Source organism: Spinacia oleracea, chromosome 1 (assembly GCF_020520425.1).
Source record: "Spinacia oleracea cultivar Varoflay chromosome 1, BTI_SOV_V1, whole genome shotgun sequence".
NCBI classification, from domain to species: domain Eukaryota; kingdom Viridiplantae; phylum Streptophyta; class Magnoliopsida; order Caryophyllales; family Amaranthaceae; genus Spinacia; species Spinacia oleracea.
Window position 1 is genome coordinate 118,355,066 of NC_079487.1, and position 23,930 is coordinate 118,378,995.

The following is a 23,930-nucleotide window of genomic DNA, read 5'->3' on the forward strand; positions in this document are numbered from 1 at the left end:
TCTTGCTTGATTCTTATCCATTACTATCTAGAGATTTCCCTAATAGGCTAATTCCAAAGTACTTAGATTTTTTTTTTTCTTTAGCATCTAAAATTTGAATTTTGGCATTTAGCAAAAAATTAAGCATGAAAATGAAAGGCTTACATATAGATCTTTTATTTTCCTTAATCCTAAAACCCTGAACCCTTGAAAACACCTAATCTCTCAGTTCTCTCTCTCTGCCCTTCAAACATCATACTACGCATGTCTTCCTTCTAAAATTCTATCATGTCTGATGCTAAAATCTTCATCCTCTAATTAAAGTCACATTCTTTTAATCTTAATTAATCGACTGTAATAGACTAATGGTGTTAATGACTTCGCTTTAGTTCAATGGCTACTTCTTCTAATCCCGCTACCTCCATTTTTGGGTGTTGCAGCCCATCTTTCTTGGATAAGGTAAATCTCCCATTTTTTTGAATTATAATTATTGTTCAATAAATTCAAATTACTATGTTAAATTGAAGTGATATTAGATTTTTGGGTGTTGGTCTAATCGGTGGAAGGATTGAGGGTTATTTAAGTTGTTATTGAAATGCAGGATTTTTGGGTTTTGGGGTTAGGATAGATAGAATTGGCTCTCTATGCCACTTTCGTTAATGAATTACTGGAAACGATTTAATTTATTTAATTTTTGGGGGTGGAGGATTGTTTTTACTTTGATTTCTTGTTCAAATGCTGAGGAAACCAGAATTGGGGAAATGAGATTGTAACCATCTAATTTAATTTGGCATACAAGATCATATGTTGATTGGGAAAAGTATATTAGAGTCGTTTGTATCAGCAAAATATTGTGGTTATTCTTGGTCATTTGTGTTGATGAAATGATGTCATTTTGAGCTGCCATTTGGATTTGATTTTGCAAAGGAGGGTCTATGTAAAGCGTGATATTGAATTTTAAGATACTTGGGTACTTGTGTGGAGTTCAATTTTTCTGTGTTCTTGTTCAATGTTATGTTTGGGAGATGTGATAACTACATACTCATTTATCGAAAATGTAAAAACGTAGGATTTTCATTTACTCATTACCCTTTTACTCATTTTGTACAGAAATAGTTGTCACGTTGTCCAAATCTGTCAAATTGAAGAATGTAATATGAAGTATAGTTTTACGAAAACAAGTTAGATAACACTTGCAATAGTTATGTCCTCCCAGCCTCTCTTCTTATTCATTTCATAATGAGAAATTCAAGCATGGTTAATTATGGAGTACTATATTAGGAAATGTGGTCGATGGATGAAGTAGAATTTATTAGCTTGTAGTGCTGCAACCTAAAATTCGGCATAATTCCTGATTTATCTACTCTTTCGTAAATATGATCGTTGATCTTGTGGTTTCTGTGGAATTTTATGTTGCAGACACGATATAGCACATTACAGAGTTATGCAGCCACCTATTTTCCATGTACATCTGTCAGTAGTTGTGGTATACATACGAAAGGATCAGTGATACAGTTTAAAAAGGTTAGAGGAACCTGTAAGGTGATGGCTCAGCAGTCAAAATATATCAGGTGTGACTTTGGGTGTAATAGTTTCAGAGAACTTGTTGATGAATCAAGGAAGGGAGGTAGCATTTGTTCTCTTTCAATAATTGGGTTTGCAAGTCAACCTTTGCCTTCTACTTCAAGTCTCAGTATTTCAAGTAAGAGTGTTAGACCTACATATGTGGCTTTAGCTAAGAAGATGCTCTCCACAAAGGCAATACCAGAGTCTGGTTCTAGTGGTACAAGCACTAATGAATCCGTATTTGTAAAAGATGGAAAAAGTGGTAGGAATTTACCAAAACCTGTTTTTTCTAATAAACAACGAAAGCGAGTAAATGCATTTGCCACTCAAGGGAGTACTGAAGGTAATCTAAAGAATGCTTTTCCTTGTCAGGTGGTTAGGAAGAATATTCCTGATCATCGGTTATCTTCCCGTAAAAATGTCAATTCTGTAAATTCTATTGAAGTGCTGGAAATAAATGGGCAAAAGGAAGCAAACTCTGCACAGTCTCTCTCCGTTCCAAGTCCGGTTGACAGTAAGGCAGAGTCAAAGAATGAAACAAAACCAAAGCAGAGACCACGAACAAAAAAGAAGAAAGAAGAGCTGTCTGGTACACTGTCCTCTCTTGACGATGTTCCCTCGAAAGGATCTAGAAGAGTTAAAAAACCAAATGGTTTGTCACCACAGACTGCTGAGGTAAGCGTTCTTTGTTTTCTTCACTGAGACTAATAGTTCTTGGCTAGGCGGCTAGGCCAATCTTTTTGACTGACACTGTAGTTTCTCAGAATAGCTCAACTGTCAATATACCTAAGGAAGAGATTGACATTGCCGGGTCACCTCAAGCTGTGCCTAAGAAAAAAGTCTCGAAGCCTAGGAAGAAGGGGAAATCTTTGAAAGAAAATAACATAGAGCAAAAAACAAACGGTGCTTTACACGAACCTGAGAAGGTGGTAGAGGAGGCACCTTCTACCCGCAAAGCACCTCAGAAACCAAAACCACCAACTGTTAATGGGATCAAGTCAATCAAGTTAAATCCATTATACCCTCCTACAGGAAAATCTGTTTTGGTGGTGGAATCCCTCACTAAAGCAAAGGTTATTCAGCATTACCTTGGTGACATGTATGAAGTTATACCGAGCTATGGCCATGTAAGAGACTTGGCTGCTAGGTCAGGGTCTGTGCGTCCTGATGACGACTTCAGTATGGTATGGGAGGTTCCCTCCTCAGCCTGGGCTCATCTCAAGAGTATGAAGGCTGCAATTAGTGGGTATGTTCTTGGCCTTTTTGACATTTGTGCCTAATGAAGTGTTTTTTCATGTGTAATGAACAATTGAGTTGACACTAGTTGTTTATGTTTTTGACCGCCTAGTTCTATGGTTCTATTTTATGGCAGTTTTCCTTCTTATTGCAAAATCCCCAATACGCTACCTTTCTTCTTATTCTTCCATCAACTGTTGTATTTGTGATTATAATTTATTTCGCGTTTCTTTTCTAGTTTTCCTTGACAATAGTATTGAGTTTCTTATCTTAATTAAGCTGGTAATTTTTAATGGTAACTCATCTTAGTTTACTCTATTTCAGAGCAGATAATCTTATTCTTGCATCAGATCCTGATCGAGAAGGAGAGGCTATTGCTTGGCATATCATCGAGATGTTGCAGCAACAGAATGCTTTGCACGAGAATATGACTATTGCCAGGGTTGTCTTTCAAGAAGTAACAGAATCAGCAATAAAAACTGCTCTGCAGACTCCAAGAGATATTGACGTTAACTTGGTCCATGCTTATCTTGCTCGCCGAGCACTCGATTATTTGATTGGATTCAACATTTCCCCTCTTTTATGGAGAAAGCTTCCTGGTTGTCAGTCTGCTGGACGAGTACAATCAGCTGCTCTCTCTCTTATATGTGACCGAGAAATAGAAATTGAGGAATTTAAACCACAAGAGTATTGGAGTGTGGAAGCCACATTCATTGCTTCAAATGCGGAAACATCAACAAACAAGTCTTCTCTACGTTCATATTTGACTCATTTTGATTCTAAAAAGTTGAATCAGTTTTCGATTGGCTCGGAGACTGAAGCAAAGGTTATTGAGCAGATGGTGAGTTCGTCTAATTTCACGGTCACTGCTGCTAAGAGAACCAAAATAAACAAAAACCCTCCCACTCCCTATATAACATCGACCCTTCAGCAAGATGCTGCAAATAAGTTAAGTTTCTCTGCTTCTTATACAATGAAGCTGGCACAGAAGTTGTATGAGGGGATTCAGTTTGCAGATGGCAAGGCGGCTGGATTGATAACATACATGAGGACTGATGGTTTACATATATCTAATGAAGCTGTAATGGAAATATGTTCATTGGTTGGAGAACGTTATGGTTTGGAATTTGCTGCAAGTAGTCCACGCAAATTTTTGAAAAAGGTGAAGAATGCTCAAGAAGCACATGAAGCCATTAGACCCACAGATATAAGAAGATTACCGTCAATGCTTGTAAGAGCTCTTGATGAAGATTCCTTAAAGTTGTACACTTTAATTTGGGCTCGTACAATGGCCTGTCAAATGGAAGCTGCAAGAGTTGATCAGATACAGCTTGATATTGGTAATAGTGGTGGGTCCCTTTCGTTTCGAGCTGCATGCACTGCAGTTGATTTCCCTGGGTTCAGGTCAGTTTATGAAGATGTGGAGACTCGGGCTATTAGAGATAATGACAATGAACCCTCAGATCGTGCTGAAATTTATAAGATCCTCAGTAATCTTAAACAAGGAGATCCTTTGTGTCTTGGAAATTTGGAAACAAAACAGCACCATACTCAGCCTCCTCCCCGCTACTCTGAGGCATCATTGGTGAAAAAGATGGAGGAGCTTGGAATCGGAAGACCTTCAACATATGCAAGCATACTTAGAGTTTTACAAGACAGGAAATATGTTACGGCAAAAAGCCGAGTGCTAAACCCTGAATTTCGTGGCCGTATGGTCTCAGCCTTTCTCTCTCATTACTTTAACGAGGTGACAGACTATAGTTTTACCGCTGACATGGAAACTGAGCTTGACAATGTTTCTGCTGGATCGACTGAATGGAAAGGGCTCCTGAAGGATTACTGGGGTAGGTTCAGTATTTATTGTGAGCGCGCTGGCAAAGTTCACATTCATCAAGTCGAGAAGATGCTTGAGAGAACTTATGAAAACTTCCTTTTTTCCTCGCTTCCTGAGGAGAGCCGAACATGCCCCAGTTGTATGGAGGGTACTCTGATCTTCAAAGTTAGCAGATACGGAGCAGGATATTTTATAGGTTGTGATCAACATCCCAAGTGCAAGTAAGTATCTACACATCCAATCACATATTTTGGTCTACATTTTCTTCGTAATTGCAACATCTTTAGGTCAATTTAGTTCTCATTGCACATGTAGTTTTTAACTACACTTGGTCTCTGCAGTCCTTTGTCTAAGTTGTATTATGGTGGTTTTTGTAAGACCACCATTGGCTAGCCATTATTCGCCTCATAGCTATATTTTTCTCGAAGGAAACATATTATAAGCGTGTAAATTTAAAAGCTCGAGAGCCATTGAGAGATTACTCTAATATGGAGCACCTGTGAAAGACTTGTGCATGTGTTTAGGGGCTGAGGCTCATAATAATTCACCAATTTGAAATGTTGCATTTTTAGGGCTTAAATAAATTGTGTCATTCGAACATTTTCTTTTTTCATGTGTTGAAGTGGCAGATCTGGTATGGGTTTCAGTTGGACTTGGTTCAACTGAATGAGCCATACTGGAAGATGGAAAAAGAAATATACGTTTACGTGCATAAATGGTTAAAGAAGTTGCAGTTGGCGCAGTGGCAGTGAGGGAATATTTCTTAAGTACAGTCAATGTAATGTAGGTTGCGGGTTCGATTCAGTTGTGGGGCGAAGTTCAGATATTTTGCTTTCTTTTACTCTTTTTTTCTTTGGTTTTGGAAATTTCAGCCCTCTTCCTCATTTAATGCTCTGTTCTTTTGCCCTTCTTTAAGTTTCCATCGAACTTGTCCGTGTCGGGCTTTTTAAATTGTTGCCACTTGCCACCTTCCACTTTTATTTCACAATTTGAACAAAACAAATTTAAGTACCAATAGTTTTGTTAATAATTATGAAAATCCGTAAATGGCTAGATTTTTTTTTCCCTTCTTTTTTTCTTTTTCTTAATTTTTTAATTTTTAATTTTTATATTGGAATTACACCTAAAACTTTTGGTTTTAAATTAGATTTTGGACTATTAAATTATTTGGTTTAAATTAGATTTGGAATATATTACATATGTTTTTTGTGTTGCAAAAATTTTAGTTTATCGTTTGTATCAAAAAAATCAGTTTATATTTTGCATAAAAAAGGGCTTAGGTTTGAAGTGTTCGAACCTATAGTCCAAAATTCCTGGCACGGCCACTGATGTGTGGCAGGTTCCAGAAAAGAGTTTTTTTAGCCTACTTAATTTAAAGCACTCTTATAGGCAGTGGAAGTTTATCTCTGCCTTCATAAGGGCTGAATGAAAAATACTGCATGATCGACCAGTTAACAGCATTACTTTTGTCAATCAGAATATTACCAAAAGAAAAGGCCTAAAATACTTATGTTTTCTTTTATTTAGTTTTGAGGTGATTTTTCTCTAGGCATTAGGTTATTTTCATGAAAAAATACACCAATAATAGAAAAGTTATACGGAATACCAATTTCAATAATTATCCGTGGTGTGAACTAAGGAACTTTTCAGTAGATGAGTCACATTTGTCCACCACTGGGTCAAAATCCCTTTGTTGCTTTAAACTTTAATAGCATAATACTGATCTACAATCTTGTTTTTATAAGTACTCAAAGGACTTGAGCTTTTAAGAATGAAGCTCTCAATACTTTGTAACAACTTAAGTGGTCAGATCTTTTATGTTGAAAGATGAACAGGGGTGGTTATTTTTGTAACAAGAAAAACACAATATTCATTGTTGATTACACTGTTTTAGGATAGTGCATATAACGCTTTGTTGGTCCTGAATCGTGATTAGAACTTTGAAGTATCATGAACTGTTTCCTCCTTTCATCTTTGATAGTGACTTTTGGAGCTAAATTAAAGGAAATTCTAGCTGAAACAGATGCATGTTTTTATTTCCTGAAGAATATTGGCATTTATCTTGGTGTAGGTATATAGCTAAGACATTGTATGGGGAAGAGGATGAAGACGATGCTCCTCAGAACAATCTGGCAGTTGAAGAGCCTAAGTTGTTGGGTACTCATCCTGCTTCTGGTGATAAGGTATTGGACAAGAAAAAGTTCTGGTCTAGTGATTCTGTGATTACGGTTGCTTTTTTGTTTTTTCCTGTTATTTTAAACCTCCTTATGTATTGTTAATTTATCTTAAATTGTCTTACCATGGTATCCTTTTACAGGTCCTTCTGAAAGGTGGCCCTTATGGGTCTTATGTGCAACTTGGTGAAGATAGAAAAGGATATTTACCCAAACGAGTGTCTGTATCTCAGGTTGGTTCATGTAATGTCTCTTTCTTTGAGATAACCAATGTTGTGTGTTATTATCTCACTCGTGATAAGGAATTCACAACGGAATAGGTACATGTATAGAGCATATATTATTTACATTTTGTTAGTAAAATTAAACTCAGAGTCAGCACTGATGTGTTTACTATGAAGGAGACTTTACTATTGACCAGACAGTTTAACCCCCCCTTGGCTATTGACCTCAGGTCAAAAGTTGTGTTTATCCATAGTTAATATTTTTCATCACTCTGAGGTCCATGCTAGGCTAGATTAGAGGAGAGAAATTGAAAGACCTGAAAGAAGGGGCGATATAAGAATAAAGATTGGCTGGATAGTATAAGGTTCTGGCAAGAACACACAAAACTTTATCAAGTATCAAGAATAGTGATTTATTTTATGAAGCATGGTACACATGATAAAACTGATACTACCTCCGTCTCATTTTACTTGCCCCATTTCCTTTTGGGTAAAATTTTCTTCTACTTTTTCTTTTGAGTTGGGTCCCTCCATCCACCCACCCAGTTTCTTTATCTCTAATCTCTTATTCTCCTAAAGTCTGAACAGAGGGAGTAACATTTTTGAAACAAAATGAAATTGGTAAATTGATCCAATCAGGGTGACCGTTGTAATTTTCTATCTTATCAGTTGAATGTTACTCGGGGCCATCTCCGGCGATTCGGGGCCTGTGCTTAATACAAAGATCAGGCCCTTACAAAAAATTTAAAGGTCAACTATTAAATGTAAAACATATAACTCTATTAGGAAGTACGAAATTTTTATGCATAATAAAAACCCATCAATTATTTCTTTAAAACTGTTTTTCGCAACCAGAATCAAATGAGTTCCTTTGAGGAAAATTAAAAGTAAAAGTGAGATAGAAACAACATAGACACAAATTGATGAACTGAGTTATTGAACAACCGTCAAAAGAAAATTGAAGATTTGAGTGCTTCCAATATGAATTTTTTTTCCCTTTTGCAAAAGATTAAAACGAAATTGTAGAATGTGAGAAATTGCGGGTGTTGAGAGATCTGGATTCTGATATAATAAAAGAAAATTTGGTCGTTTAACAGCATAATTATAGGTGAGTTGTTTGAGAAAATGAATGATAAGGTTTGATTGAGGTTTTCTTGACTTTCTTCATCATTGTTGAAAAACTAGAGGAAAGATTGCAGTCGTATGATTGACTGGCAAACTTCTAGCAGAGATAATTTGGGTCCCTGTTTTGATTCTCCGATTTGGCCGCACAATAGCCAGGCCTGGTTACCGTTCTTGTTTCGTTATGATTTATTATATTACTGACGTTCCAAATTTCAATGATTTAACCTAATATATACAGTAGTGACTTTGGTAAGCGCCTTGTAGTTGCTTGACTGGTATTATGACTATTATCTCATCTTAGATTTACAGAAAAGGCTTAAAAACAATTTGGATCATGCCTGCTTTAGAAAGAATTTATGCACATCAGAATCAGGATGATGTCTTTCTGAGCTTGCAAATAGCTGAATACTTTTTCCAACATACATTTGCTTCAAAGTTTGGGGATTGTGATTGTGAACATAGCCATTGTAATATATTTTGCTGCAAAGGGTCATAATTCAAGTACCTGAGGTAATAAGAAAATAACAAGTACAAGGCTGAACTAGGACTGAGCCCTTGTCCCTCCTTTACATATGTAACTGTGAGAGGGAGAACTGTGCTGTTCAAGAAGAGATTATAAACCCGCATAAATTTCATAATCATCTCCTAATTTCTTTCTTATTATCCTTCTTTGATTGACGAGTGGACATTCCTGATACTAATACCCAGCCTGAGGCATTTATGCTCCATTGAGTTTATTGCAATGCTTACTTCTTTCCTTGTGGCATGACTAGCTAAGTGTATGACACGTCTGGATGTTGTCTATATTGTGATTATGGAAATTTCTACTTACCATGTAAATTTTATGCTGGAGAAGCTGTAAACAATTGCATGCTCTAATACAGTTTCGACGTATGCTATTTTTTTGGTGTGGTATTCAAATACTTAAGTGTGATTGGTGTGCTCTGTTTTTTGCTTTCTTATGGTGGATAGCCAAATTCCTTCCTCTTTGCTTTAAATCTCCTTTTCCCCATCAGTTAAATTCTTTTTCTTGTTTCTTATCTATGCAGTTTTTTTTATTTACTACAATGCTGATTGAGCCTTCTTTGCCCTTCTGCATGCCATATTTTGTTATTTGATATTTTTTCGGAAATTTCCTAGAGTGTCTCTAATTTGGGATCCTTTTCAGATCAAGGATGTGAATTCAATTACGCTGGAAGATGCTGTTGATTTGCTTCGCTACCCTATCACACTGGTATATTGCTTTTTTTCTTTTCTAACATACACTTCAACTTTTACCCTTTTTTTTATCCCCTTAAACTTAGTATTATGTGAAAATCACTCCCAGGGAAATCACCATGAAGATGGCCTGCCAATACAAATAAAGATCTCAAAAACAGGATTTTCAATTAGGCATCGACGTAACATAGCTCCTGTGCCGAAGGTACGTCTTTGATCGTGGTTTTCTACCACGAACATCATGGCTTTTTCTGTATGTTGTGAACGTTTTTTGTTATCGTAGAACATCACAGGACACTCGCATGGTTCCTTTTGATTCTTAATGACTCGTGATGTTTGCCCAAATCTATAAAGTGCTGGATCTTTGAATGGTCAATAGTTCCTAACTTCCTATGACTGGTTGACATTTTAGAAAATGTTCCTCTTGGGCTAAGCCTTTATTAAAGTGTTGAGTATATACGAAGTATATTTTTGGCCTAGAGAGTCAGAAAGGGCAATGATGTAGATGGAGTTCGATCCTAGGTCTAAAACTTTAACCAACTAAGCTAGTTGACATCCACATTAAAGCATTGAATACTGATATAGACTAGTAGATATTGTTGAATGATGATTTCTTATATCTAATAAGATCTATTTCGTCTATCACTGGGTCTAATAACTTGCACTTTGTCCTAGCTTTTTAAGCTACATTTTATTTTTCTATTTCTTGTTTGCTTCAAGTACTCTGTAGCTTTTGACTGTTCTCCTTTCACCCCTTTTTTGCTAGTGTCTTTGTACTACTAGGTATTTAATGTTGATAATAATGAAATCCATTGGCTGAAACCATATTGTTGAGTATTTCAGAAATTGTAACAAATTAGGTTCTATATTTGTTTCAAAACCAATTCAGCCTCCTTTTTGGCTCATTTTGCTATAGTGACTGATGAATGAACCTGTTTTGGCGTCATGAATGCAGAACTTGCCTCCAGGTGATATTGATATGAAGAAAGCTCTGGAGTTGCTGTCAGGTCCAGGCGTTAAAAGATCTGGTCGACCAAAGGGTAAAAAGCGTGTGGAAGAAGCTGTTGATGACTTATAGGATGGATGTTGCCTTGCGAAAACATGCTCTACTATTATGCACACACACATACTTGTTTGAAGCTTGTTGCTTCTTGAATAAGTAATAAGTTTTCAAGAAAAACACGAGTAATCATCGGTTTTCAAGAAGAACTGTTGCTCACAAACACATAATAGCAGCCCGGAATTGGCCCGTTGAGCTTGTAGTAAGATGTACAATCGAAGCAGCAATTTGACAAGTGAAGTCTACAATTATGTTAGAGGTAGATGGTTCCTATTCTTTTGATCATCATCGATTTTTGTTTCCTAGGCTTGTTTTGTCCATAGTTTAGTCTATAGAGAAGTAGGCCTCTTTGTTTAGTGTCATAGTTGAAAAAATGTCAATTCCTCGATAGGTTATTCACTGTGAATAATTGAATATATTTATCAACATTATTTTCTTCATTTTTCCAATTTCATTATATGCTTCTAACATTAACATTTTTGGATATAAAATATTAATATATATGAATATCGCTTTGAAAAAATAAAAGAATATTAATCCTGAAACAAAAAAAGTAGTTACGGTTTCCCACAAAGAATTTGCAAAACTGGAATCTAGAAAAAGAATTAATATACAAAAACTTTGCATTGATGTGAATATGTGATCAATGAGAAATTATCTATACAAGTTCACTTACCGAACAAAAACACAAGTTTAATTACATGTACATATCTTTTGCCTACGTACTTATGCACTTAATAATCACAATTATAGGGTTACGACCTTAATTACTTGAGCAAGATTTATTCTATAGGATCGTACTTCTAAATCACAAGATAAAGAGTTTATTGTACATACAAATCTATTTGAATTTTGCATAACCTGTACTTGTGGACCACCTTTGTCATCCACGTGATACTTATTATTGTTTTGAACTATGAAGTGTAAATACCTTTCAAAACATGACTTTTTCTCTCCTAAATAGTGTTTTGATCAGTATCCGGTTGTCATAACACTAACCTCGAACTCAAAAGTTAACGTCGAACATGACCTGAATCTCACCGTTTTTCTCATAATCACGATATCTTACATACTGTTGTTAATTTTCTCCACTATAATTTGAGCTCCTCCAACTTTCATGAGAAGGTGCATTGCTCAAAGTATCCTGCACATTTGAAACACATTTTCATTATCTTCAAAGGGCACTTTTTCTACTTCTGCATGCATGCAATTGTGAAACAAAATGTAAAGAGTTCTCCTTAGAATATTTAACTAATTCAAAGAGAAATTATATTTCTTAGAAGATGCATCATTTTGACTGGATACGATTGCTGTCATTTCACAACTTTAACCACATCGTATATGATTATTTTAGCTACGCAGGTTATAAGGGTAATTTCACTCACATGTCCCACAGAGACTTGGCTGTTTGATGAATTAGTATTGTACTTAGCACCAGGATTCATCATATTATCAAGGCTATCTTCTGCAATATTTCTTAATCTGCAAAGCTGAGGCAACAAAACCGTCCCGAGGTCGGGCCTGTCTCTCCTTCTCAACTCAGCACATTGAAGTGATAGTTTTGCAAACTGCAAAGCCTCTTCAACGGGGCAATCGAGCATTGATTTGTCCAATATATCCATGAACGTTCCTTTCTCGATGGCTCTCTCAACATAGTGAGTCAAGCCCATGGGTGACTTTGCTGTTATCAATTGCAAAAGCATTATGCCAAGGGAGTACACATCTGATTTTACGCCAAGCATACCTATAATCACAACAATCACGATAAATCATCGTCCCAACAATAATGTCACTGTTAGAGAAGCTTTATCTATCGATATCTAACGTGTGCAACTTGTCCTGGATGACCACTCTAGACGACTACACACGTGTTGTGATTGTTCATACCACATATTCCCTCTGTTTCATAATACTCGCAACAGTTGAGTTTACACATAGTTTTAGGAGGGGAGTTGGTTATTACAATGAAATGAATAAAGTAGGTTATGTTCTCTTCACCTAGTGTCATCTAGATAGAAGCAATAAATGATTAGTGGTCTTATGTCAAAATATTAAACGTTGCAACGTATTCAAAAATAACCGTAAAAGGTAAGTGTTGCGAGTATTCAGAAGCAGAAGGAGTACAATTTTACAAGTATGATTATGAGTAAAGAGTTTGTAAAGGATTGAATACCTGTTTGTTGATATTCAGGGTCAATATAACAAAAAGTACCAGCTGTGGAGGTCATCCTATATTGTGTTACCTCATTAGCCACCGTTGCAGGGACTAGCCTAGCTAAGCCTACATCACTAATCTTGGCAACTAAGTTGCGGTCAAGGAGGATGTTGGCCGGTTTTAAGTCTCGATGCACCAACGGCTCCGGCTTAGTCTGGTGTAGGAATAAGAGGCCGGTGGCGATTTCTGCTGCAATTCGAAACCTATGTTGCCAAGTCAGCGGTTTAGTTTCACCTCGGCAGAATAGACGATCTTCAAGGCTCCCATTGTGCATGTACTCATACACTAGACAACCATACTCTGGGCAGGCTCCCAGTAGAAGAACCATATTAGGATGTCGAATGCAACTAAGAACTTCAACCTGCACAAAATTACTTCAGTAAATTATAAATTATATTCTCATACTTCCTCCATTCCGGAAATATCGCACCATAGTTGACTTTTACTCCTCTAACCATTACTTTGACTCTTAATATCACAAATCGTGTGCAATTAAAAATTATAAAAAATTAATATTTATAAAATATATATCAATAAGAATCTAACATTACCCCGCATGACTAAAATTTCCTTACTTACGAATCATAAAAAATTGTCAAAGTCGTAGTGTGAATAGTGTAAAAAACAAATGGTGCGATATTTCCGGAACGGAGGAAGTATATATGTATGAGCACCGACTATGATATATCTACAAACCATCTCGTTGAAAAGACTTTAAAATACAACAATATAAAAGAGAGTATATAGAATGTTCGATATGTAACGATCATAGCTTTGATGAATGGAAGTTTTTATTTGATTTAATTGGTATCAGAGCATCATAATTGGAAAAAAGAAAAGAAAAGGGTAGCTGCAAACCTCTTGTTGAAATTGAGATCTTCCTTGAGCAGCATCAGGACGCAACACCTTAACAGCTACAACCGTGTGATCTAATTCACATCGAAACACGGGACCGTATCCTCCTTCCCCAATCTTACGTGATTCGGTAAAATATTCAGTAGCAACTTCTATCTCTTCAATTGAATACTTCCTGTACCTCACAGATTTAGCTATAGAACCCACATCTTTGTTCTTTTCCTCTACTTCCTTCAATGCTTTCATTTCGGCACTCACCCTTTTCTGCGCCTCGAGTTCGGCTAGCCTCCTATTGGCTTCTGCTGCCTCAATGGTTGCCTTTGATTTAGCTTTCTCTTTTTTCATGGTTTTTCTTGTTGACTCGTCGGAATCTTGAATATCTTCTATTCTTCGTTCCTCTTCTATTTTCCACCTTTGAAGCTCAAGTGCCTGGAAGAAAACACTCCTTCAAAATATGTTTTGAATTCTAAGCAATCCAAATATAAAAAAGTTTGTTTGAAACTAAGATATATAAAATTAAGGTTAGCTCGGTATGACCATAAAGGGTTTCGATTAGGTCGTCTATCAAGAGAATTATGCAAAAGATACAACTGGTTGTACATAGAAAATTGTCGTGTATTAGTGACAAACTGAAAGTAAAATAACCTGTTGCTTTGCTGTAAGTGCTTCTTTGCAAACATTGCTATATTTATCCATTGTTTGCTTTAACTCCATCTTTAACTTTGTCATTTGAGCTTCTGCCTCGTCCTGCAATTCAAGATGAGTATTGGCTAATTACTTCTTTAAAATTTCCACTAAACAAGTCATTTGTGTATATATGTCATGAGGGAAATGCATGTTTTTTATGCGAAGTGAGTCAACTTGTGACCTTGTACACAGACTGTCAGAATTAACCATTAGGACGAAACCTCAATGGTGGAAAATGCATAATTTAGTAAACCTCAGAAAGGGATTATTCTTACCCTTGCTTGTGATTGCATAGCTGATTTTGGTAGCATGTTTGACCAAGTGATGTTAGAGTTGTCATGGTAAGAATAATTAGAGAAATTAGGAGGAGGACTAGACATAGGAGTGTCCGCAAAGGACCTTCGTTGCGGTGTATCTTGTATATAATCGTTTTCGGAACTCGTTGATGGCCGGTTATTACTAGTGCTCCTCCTTTCTTCGGTATAATCGTAGGGTAATGGAAGTATGCAATCTACACTTGGTCTTCCATTGCTTACAAACGATATATCATTGTCCGTTAGGATGTCACCGTAAGACCTAAAGTGTGGATGTCTTCCCCCTCGAGAGAATGCCGACCTGTTCAGAACAAATTATTAGGATTTAGGGCAGTCTTCTCTCAACACTAAACTCAAAGACATATGAAGAAAATGGCTAGGTCACATAGTTTCAATTATGTACGTAGTAATTAAGTATATACTCCCTCCGTCCCTTAATACTTGCACCGTTTTGACTTTTTGCACTATTCACATAATTCACTTTAACCCTATTTTATTTATAGTATATGAAAATAAATGTTAGTATATAATATATTGTTGGCTTCATCTTAATATATATTTTCAAAATATTAAATTTTTTATAATTTTTTATAATATATAGTTAAAGATATTGGTGGTCAAAGTTGTGCATTGACAAGCGTGTCCAGTCGAAACGGTGCGAGTATTAAGGGACGGAGGGAGTATATCTCTTTCTGCTTTTCCTTTCGTTACACTGCGGATGTGTTTGATTTGGTGTAAAACGTTTTCCTATAAATTGATTTTGCTCTTTTCAATTATTTTTCGTTGGAAAACATATTCTGCCAAACCAAACAGAGTCTTATTGTAAACCCGGCCGGCGACATAAGTCACATAACCCCGCTCTACATTGTTAAGTGAAAGGAGTTCTATATAAATAGAGGATTACATTTACGGCCCGTTTGGTAGCCGGTAATAAATGATGTGTGAAAATTTGTAAGGAAAATCAATATTCGTTCTCATAGAAGTGCTAGTTCACTCAAAATTATATTTTTTCATTCATTATGTCCTTTACCATTTGGGGAATGATATTAAGTGAGAATGCATATTTACGAAGAAAACCCCCAAGTTTGAGATACCATATACATTATGATGTTATTTTTCTTGTCAAATACTACCGTACTTCAACCATTTAGATTCAGTCTCATTTCAAACATTTATTACCGGCTATAAAAAATGTTGTAAAATCTAGGGCAATGTGTGCTATATATATTTGTTATACTTTGTACTACGTATGAAATCATTTGGATGCCACTCAAAAATAAAAATAAAATTGCATTAGACAATACACTTACTTGAAATCCATGTCTTCAATTCCTTTAAATGGTGAACCGGAAGGTGTTGTTTTTTCAGACGACACTAATCAAAATCAACCGATAAAGATTAGGAGACAATTAATTAATAACAAAATATATACTTCCTCCATTTCGTAACTTCCAGGAAAAAAAAACACAGTTTGCAGAACGGAGGAAGTATTAATTAGTAAATAAATTTGAAAATTAAGTTATTAATTACTGTACCTCGAGGAGGAGTAACCGGGGCACTTGTTGGTTGTTTCATAATTTGGGTTCGAAGTTGAGAAACGATTGGGGGTGGACGAGAAGCAGACCGTGTGATCGAGATTTTGCCTGTTTTTGAAATTATGTAAACGGTGCAAAATTCTGGTACTCCTTTTGATATTGCCGCAGGAATATCTGACTTGGTGAATCTGTTATATATAATTAGGGACTTATCATAACAATATTACAAATGAAGAGGACGAGGACGAGGACGAGATTCTGATATGCGACCTATGGTATACAAGCAGCCTTAACCACTAGGTTAAGATATCATTGATTGTTTATGAAGTATTATGTAATTTACTACTTTGTGTAATTGTCTTTCTAAATGATGGTATGGCCAGTACGTAGAGCTACCTACTCCATCCGTCTCTAATTATTTGCCCAATTTCCCCATGCTATATATGATTTATTTAGAGCTGTGTGAGTGGAATTGAGAAGAAACCGAAATGGTGGGACCAAATGTATTTTATGTGAGAGTAAAGAGATGGCCTATGAATATTTCTAGCAATGGAGCAATATTTTTGGAATAGACAAAAATAGAAAATAGGGCAAACAAAAAGGAACAAATGGAGTATCCGTTTAGGGTTTAGGATTTTTTTGGGTGTGAATGCGCCACAAGATCAATATAAATTATAAATGGGGGTGGGCATGCGAATCTTAAACCTAGTTTACACAGACTATCAGTGTTAACCACTAGAACAAGACATTATTGGTAATTTTAATTAGGAATTTATGAAAATTGTGCGCTGATCAGTTACACTAATATATGTTTGATTAAACGGTTGGAGCAGCCTTAGGGTTCGTATACAAACCTTGAGATTGCTCCTCTAGAGGCAGCACCCATGATTAGAACTTCAACTCCTGATTGAGTAACAAACTCTATCAATGCCTTTTGAACATCTGTATCTTCAATTACGATGTCCTTGCATTGTATCTGTCCGTACAATTTTCAACAACCAAAAGAAAAATAAATAAATTTAAATGCATTTCATCCATGGAAGTATTGAACAATAATGAATCACCTAGGGTTAGTTTTAAGTTATGCGACTCGGTTAAAATTTAGGAAAAATTGACATAAATAATCTCACCTTTCACTCATCTTCTCAAAATAATCCCAACTTTGGATTATTTTAGAATAATCCAAACTTTAGGGGTTACCTTCTCAAAATAATCCAAACTATCAATTTGCTTATGTACAATAGACAAAATGGATTAGTAATGACAAGAAAAAAAGACCTTGAGATTATTTTGAGAAGGTAACCCCTAAAGTTTGGATTATTCTAAAATAATCCAAAGTTGGGATTATTTTTAAAAGATGTGTGAAAGTTTGGATTATTTATGTCAATTTTTCCTAAAATTTATTAGATACATGAGAATGCATTTAAGTGTCGGATTCGGTCATCTTATAAAACTTTCGAGATATTTTTAGTGTTTTTATGTTATTATCCTTTGTCTTACTTTATCTTTTTTTTTTGGTAGTGGGCCCCCCACTTACTTTATCTTTTTTTTTTTTTTTGTCAATTTTGTTGGCAGTTGTACGTAACTCAAAAAAAAAAAAAAAAGTTAATTTACTGTTCACGCTGACTGTGCGCGTGGTGGCTTCGAATCACACGCTGCCACGTGTCACTGTCAGCCAATAGAACAAAAGAACTGTTTTTTGTAACGATTATATTTTGTAACGGCTATTTTAGCCAAAAATAATTTATAAAAAAAAAAAAAAAATCACCAACGGCCATAAATTTTTTTTCTCTATAAATAGAGACCAAATTTGCTATATTTCTACACACTTTCAAAAATCACTTATTTCTCTCTAAATTCATTAAAATCATTTTCCTTTAAAGTTATTATTATTATTATTATTGAAAAAAAAAATAGTTTACCAGAAAAAAAAATTACCAACATTAAAATAAATACATAATAGATGAAGTATATTGGAGAAATAAAATGTGGTGGGGTATAGTGAATAGTAGAAGATAGAGTGGTGAGGAAAAAAAATTTTCCTCGTGAATGGGATGCAAATTTGTGAAAAAAAAATCTTGTGAGAAAAATGATGTGGAGGAGTAAGAAAATGGTAGAGAAAGAGTGGTGAGATTTTTTTTTTTACTCATTAATGGGAGTGCTCTTAGTATTGAGTTTCAAACACCAGATATTTTAAAGTTAAAAAAAAAATATGCGAGTACCATAAATTTTAAATGACATCTACATGTCTTTATTTTATTTTATTTTATTTTCATTGACCGACTTCAAGAATGGAGCGCAAGTACCTACATCTTTCCTCGTGCAGAAACAACGAAAGGGGAGGAACATATCCTTTGTTTGTTGATCCCATTGTCTACCTACGCAAATGTTGAAATAATATATTAATCAAATCTTGCTACGGACTATGCGCACAAACCATATACATTTACTTAGGGCAAAGTATAAATAAGGTGGAACACAAGATGAGACATTATCCACATTATGTGATCCTAATGCTGGTCTCCAGCTCCGGACAAGAATGCCATTATAAAATACTATTAAGACCTAGATCTAAATGCATGTGTTGCTTGTTACGATTTAAAAACATGTACACAAACCATGCATATAAAAGAATACATGAAAAATTGGGACATTTTAATCATACACGTACCAAATCCCTCCTTAGCTAGCTGCCTCGCTTATATAATAAAGAAAAAACATTATACGTATGTTTTATGAGCAGGGTTTGACATTTTAGTTATTGTTAAGATATTTGCGTGCAAATTATAGCTTGCTTACAAAAAAAAATCTACATGCTCAGGTAAAAATTATTGTTGGATTAGTACGTCTCACTTTTTAATTTCAAAATATCATCTTTTACAGTTATTAAACATTGACAAATGTAACTCAAAACGCAAAAGGTTTGACAATCTTCAAGGTCAACAAACATTTTATTCAATCAATAACTAAATCATACACATGGCACTTACCATTGATAACAACATGGGGAGAAGAGCCATAAGAAGGCTTAATTTTGACATGAACAAGCACAACCCATTGACCTCTTTGAAGAAGATTATCAATTGCCCATTTTAGGGCATGTTGACTTCCTTTATCCCTGTCTATTGCAACTGCTACCAATTGATTTGATGTATTCCTCTTTTCTGAATTCTCTTTTGAAAGCCACATTCTTTAAGTAATCACCCTCTAATAGTCTAATTGAATAAAGAAGTTCAATTCTCTAAATAAAACTTGTAAACAAGTTTTTACATATAATTCTGTCTTTTGTTCCTATTTTAATCCTCTAGTTGAATAATCGTACTATAGATAGAGATAGATTATTTATCTCCGAGCTTCTTCAATTTTGACTGTGGATGTTCTAAGTTTAATGATTTACCCACTAATTATTATTATTATTTTAGTCATTTTTTCTTTGATAGAGAATTCACTAATCTCCCCTTAAAACTAGGCTCATTTTTTTCATTCCCACAAGTATCACACGTATAATATCTTTTTTATGTTTATACCTTCTCACTATATCTCTCGCTAGATCATTGCAAAACATTTTGACTTATTATAGTCAATTAATACCCTCAAATACCCATTTTTCATGGAAATGAATGACCATCAATGACATTTTTTTAATTAAAGATTTTTTTTATATATAACTGGTTACACACGAAAAGTTAATTTTTTTTTAGGATAGTAACATGAAAACATGAAATAGTTACCTCTATGCTCTAGCTAGTTCCAGTACAATATTGGTTTAAACACTTTGTATCTATGTTAAATATAATAATGTTGTTAACATATTTATTTGGGGGATGAAACTCACACTACAAAGAAACTGTACCATTAACGACGGGAAATTCCGTCGCGAAAGGCCAATAATCGTTGATTAACGACGGGGTTTCCTGTCGCGAACCCGTCATAAAAGAGGACCGTCGTTAATTAATAGAAAGTCTCGTCGTTAATCCGTCGTAAAAGACATTTGCGACGGTTGTTTCCGTCTTTGTTTGGTTGTTAACCCCGTCGCAAAAGCCTTTTGCGACGGGATTTTTGACCCGTCGCAATTAGGTTGTCGTTAAAGATACAAATTCTTGTAGTGTTAGAAGTTGTGATCGAATTTTGTTTAAGCATTGTTGTATGTGATTAATCAACATAAATATCCTTTCATTTATTTTGGATGATTCCTAAATTAGATAATTGGGTCATTGGGTGTGTGTGTGTGTTAAGGGTTACTCCTATATTGATAAGAAGATGCAACCTATCGGGTCAACTTATCCATTTATACATAATTACGCATGTAGCGATCAGATAATACATTTTCCCTCCATTTTAATTATTACCTTTAAAATAATTATTTTAAAGGTATTATTCATATCCTAAGATAAAATAGCAGTCATAATTTTTTGGAAAATTTGTCAAAAATGACCTTTTAAAACCAAAAACATTGTCAGAAATGACCTTTTTTTTTTTAAATGAATAAGTAATACCTTGTGAGGAACTTTCCTGCTTAGTTATCTTAGCTTGATCATCCCGAGGTCCAATCTCATTTTCCCGTGCTTCTCTCTGCTTGTTTACTTTGCAAGATTCTTCCTGTTGATTGTAGCCTTTGACTACTAACCTTGCCTTGTTCCTGATGATCGTTGTATGTTCATCAAGCTTGTTCCTGAACACCCACATCGATCCTATGACCTTTTGATTCTTTGATTTGGATTCCAGATGCCATACCTTGTTCCTTTGGAACTCGTTTAACTCATTTTGCTTGGCAGTGATCCAATCAGTATCTTTCAAAGATTCAGTGTGGTTCCTTGGCTTGATTGTGGAGAGGAACGCATGAAAAGCACAAAAGTTCCTTAGTTGAGACCTTGTTTGAGTTCCTTTCCTAATATCACTGATAATCAGATCCATTGGGTGAGAACTTTGATGTTTCCAGGGCTTAGGTTGAAATTGTGCCACTGGAACATCTAAGGTCTCCTCAGTTCCTTCTGTTTCCTGAGATCCTTGTTCCTCTGCATCAGAGGTTTCTTGATCTTCTTCCGGTTCCTCAGAATCATCATTTTCTGGTTCCTCAGGATTAGCATTTTCTGGTTCCTCAGGATCAACATTTTCTGGTTCCTCAGGATCAGCATTTTCTAGTTCCTCAGGATCAGGGGCTCTTGGATTTCTTTGTACAGGAACTTTTTGGTTAGAAGCAGTTTCTTGTGTTTGTGGATCTGCTATTCCATTTTGATGTCTTCCAGGAGAGATTTCCTCATCATTATCTGTAAAACGAATTAAACCAATTTCGAAATCTTCTTGTTCCTGAATTTCATCAACATTGTTAGCTTCATCAAGCATAATATATACATTTTTAACTCTTTTAAAAGAGTCTTTAAGAGAGGTGTTCCTGTCAGGCAACTGAAAGAACCTACCATGTACATCAGATTTAACATTATCGAGGTAGGTTGTGTGTTCTTTGCTAAGTTCCATTGCCTTGTCACTTTGAGCCTTTATTACGATAAGCTTTTTAAAAATGTCTAGAGTTTCTATCAATAATTCCACTAATTTATTTACAGACAGAGATTGAAGAGTTGAGGAACTTACTTCACGTGATGGATCTTGTGTTGATTCATCGATCTTTGCCATAAGACAAAGGTTTGTTGTTTCTTCTGGTTGATCCTCATCTTCTTCCGAGTCAGTGGCTTCTTCCCAAGATTCGATCATTGCCTTCTTGAAGTTGGGCTTGGCAAAGGTGGATTTGTTGAATCTTTCCTTATATTGATCCTTTCCCTTGCCTTTCCCTTTTTCATTTTCCCACTGAGGGCAGTGTTTGATTTGATGGTCAGAATCACCGCACTTGAAACATCCTTGGTCAGACTTGGAACCGCTTGGTTTTCTCATTGAGTTCCTTCCTCTTAGATTTCCAGGTTTAGAGTTCCTGTAAAATCTTTTCATTCTTCTGACCAACGTAGCAACCTCATCTTCATCAGGTTCTGAGTCCTCCTGTTCCTCAGCCTTGAGAGCAAGGCCTCGGTTCTCAGAAACAGCTGCTCCTAGATGTAATTCATGAGTCATTAAGGATCCCGCCAATTGTTCAATGTTGAATTTGGTGAAGTCCTTTGTTTCAAACAATGCAGTGACCTTGGTTCTCCATCTATCATCCTGTGGCATGCTCCTTAGGATCTTCCTAACCTGTTCATCAGAGGGAATAATTCTTCCAAGAGAAACTAGCTCATTAGTAATGTTAGTGAAACGAGTAAACATTTCCTGGATTGTTTCTCTTGGTTGCATTTCAAAACTTTCATACTTAGACATTAATAAATCAATTTTAGAACGTTTGACCTCATTAGTTCCTTCATGAGTTATTTGAAGGAGATCCCAGATTTGCTTTGCGCTCTTGCACCCCATAACTCTGTTATGTTCGTGAGGTCCAAGGCCGCAATGCAAGATTTTCACAGCCATTGCATTGATTTCAAATTTCTCAAAATCTTCCTTAGTAAATTCAGACATGGGTTTAGGAACTACCTCATTTTGAGCATTGGTCATTGTTACCTTGAAATCACCGACTTCTATGACTCTCCAGACTTGATAGTTCTCTGCCTTGATATAGATCTCCATCCTGTTCACTAGTGGAAAAAATACCTGTTGAGGGGGGCATTTTGGGCTTATTGAGGCGAACATGGCCCGCTTCAATAGACGTGGCTTCAACAGCTCACTTAGCTGTTGAGGCGGGCTTTGTTCGCCTCAACAGGTCATCTGTTGTGGGGGGCTTTCAAAAGCCCGCCTCAACAGCCCAAAACTAAAGGAAAAATTAAGGACCTGTTGTGGGGGGCATTACCAAAAGCCCGCCTCAACAGAGTAGTCTATTGAGGGGGCCCTTAAAAAGCCCGCCTCATTAGCTCGCCAAATTGAATTATTGTTTCTGTTTTGGAATTTGAAATGTAATTATTAATTAATTTATCTTCAATTGCTTTATTTCTTGGCTGATGTGCCTTTTGCTTGGAGAATACTCCGTATTAATTGGTTAATATGAGCATGCTTGAATACTTCCGAGACAAAAATTTGAAATCCTTTGGGAATATACAAGAACAAATTTATTCATATTGAACTAAATAACTTATCCAGCAATACATTATTAAATAAATTAACACTTTCTATATATAAGTATATATGATTACATCAAGTTACAATTATCAAAAAGTATGAGTATTTTTTTAAGTCTTCAATTCGGAGGATCTAGGTACTTCACCATTTGATAAACCTGCAAAAACAATTAGCAATAAAGATTAAACTAAGAAGTGAACAAACCAATAAGAAAAGATCCACCAAATAAAAAACAAATACGTACATAGAAATTAGAAATTAAATTTAGAACAAATAGATTTACATTAATTTATTCTAAACATTAAAAAATTAAATATATCTTTCAGATTGTATGCATTTTACATATTATTTGAAGTTCTTAGAAAAAAAAACTGGTAAAATTAATATATATATATAAATTATAGTTCTTAGAAAAACTGGTAAAATTAATTTTTTTTAAAAAATTTTAAAGCGGAAAATAAAAGTGATCGATGAATCCAATATAATGGATCGTAATTCCAACAAAATCGGCCGTTTAGAGTTTTATTATCGATCTAGATCTAAAATCCAATGAAAACATAAAATTAAGAAAAATTAAATAAATTACCGATAATTTCCATAAAATAAGAAAATCAAAGAACCTAAAGTGTTTTTTAAAAAAATCAAGAGATATTTCCAATGAATTCAGAATAACAACTAAAAAATTCAACAGGTTATCCAAAATAAAACAAAAAAAATGAAAATTATGAGGAAACTTGCCGTTTAAAACATTCTCCTCGTTCGTTTCGCCTTCTGCACCGCCATCCCCTCGTTAGTTCCGCCGTCTCCATCTCATATTGA

The 23,930-nt window shown here is 35.3% G+C and overlaps 2 protein-coding genes across 4 annotated transcripts; one reads left to right on the forward strand and one right to left on the reverse strand.

Annotated features, from left to right (window-relative positions):
• The first annotated feature begins 157 nt into the window (after positions 1-157).
• Positions 158-10,856, forward strand: LOC110783921 (uncharacterized). 2 transcript variants are annotated; one of them, XR_008932078.1, is made up of 9 exons: positions 158-438; positions 1,399-2,220; positions 2,310-2,791; positions 3,106-4,836; positions 6,687-6,798; positions 6,933-7,032; positions 9,307-9,372; positions 9,466-9,561; positions 10,312-10,356. XR_008932078.1 is itself a non-coding variant. In XM_021988306.2 (9 exons), exons 1-9 carry the CDS (start codon positions 373-375, stop codon positions 10,432-10,434), a joined length of 3,588 nt encoding a protein of 1,195 aa, XP_021843998.1. In that variant the 5' UTR covers positions 159-372; the 3' UTR covers positions 10,435-10,856. The 2 variants fall into 2 exon arrangements, 1 of the variants encoding a protein (XP_021843998.1); XM_021988306.2 differs by having other exon boundaries at positions 159-438; positions 6,933-7,022; positions 10,312-10,856.
• A 152-nt stretch (positions 10,857-11,008) lies between these two features.
• On the reverse strand, positions 11,009-19,383 carry LOC110783988 (U-box domain-containing protein 35). 2 transcript variants are annotated; one of them, XM_056834868.1, is made up of 11 exons: positions 19,013-19,383; positions 18,333-18,400; positions 16,877-16,998; positions 16,023-16,210; positions 15,798-15,861; positions 14,449-14,788; positions 14,132-14,233; positions 13,490-13,915; positions 12,590-12,992; positions 11,802-12,160; positions 11,009-11,560 (listed from the first exon to the last, which is right to left on the reverse strand). In XM_056834868.1, the coding sequence occupies exons 1-11, from the start codon at positions 19,209-19,211 to the stop codon at positions 11,495-11,497; spliced, it is 2,337 nt and encodes a 778-aa protein (XP_056690846.1). In that variant the 5' UTR covers positions 19,212-19,383; the 3' UTR covers positions 11,009-11,494. The 2 variants fall into 2 exon arrangements, with proteins under 2 accessions (XP_056690846.1, XP_056690847.1); XM_056834869.1 differs by having other exon boundaries at positions 18,329-18,400; positions 19,013-19,041.
• Positions 19,384-23,930: the final 4,547 nt, after the last annotated feature.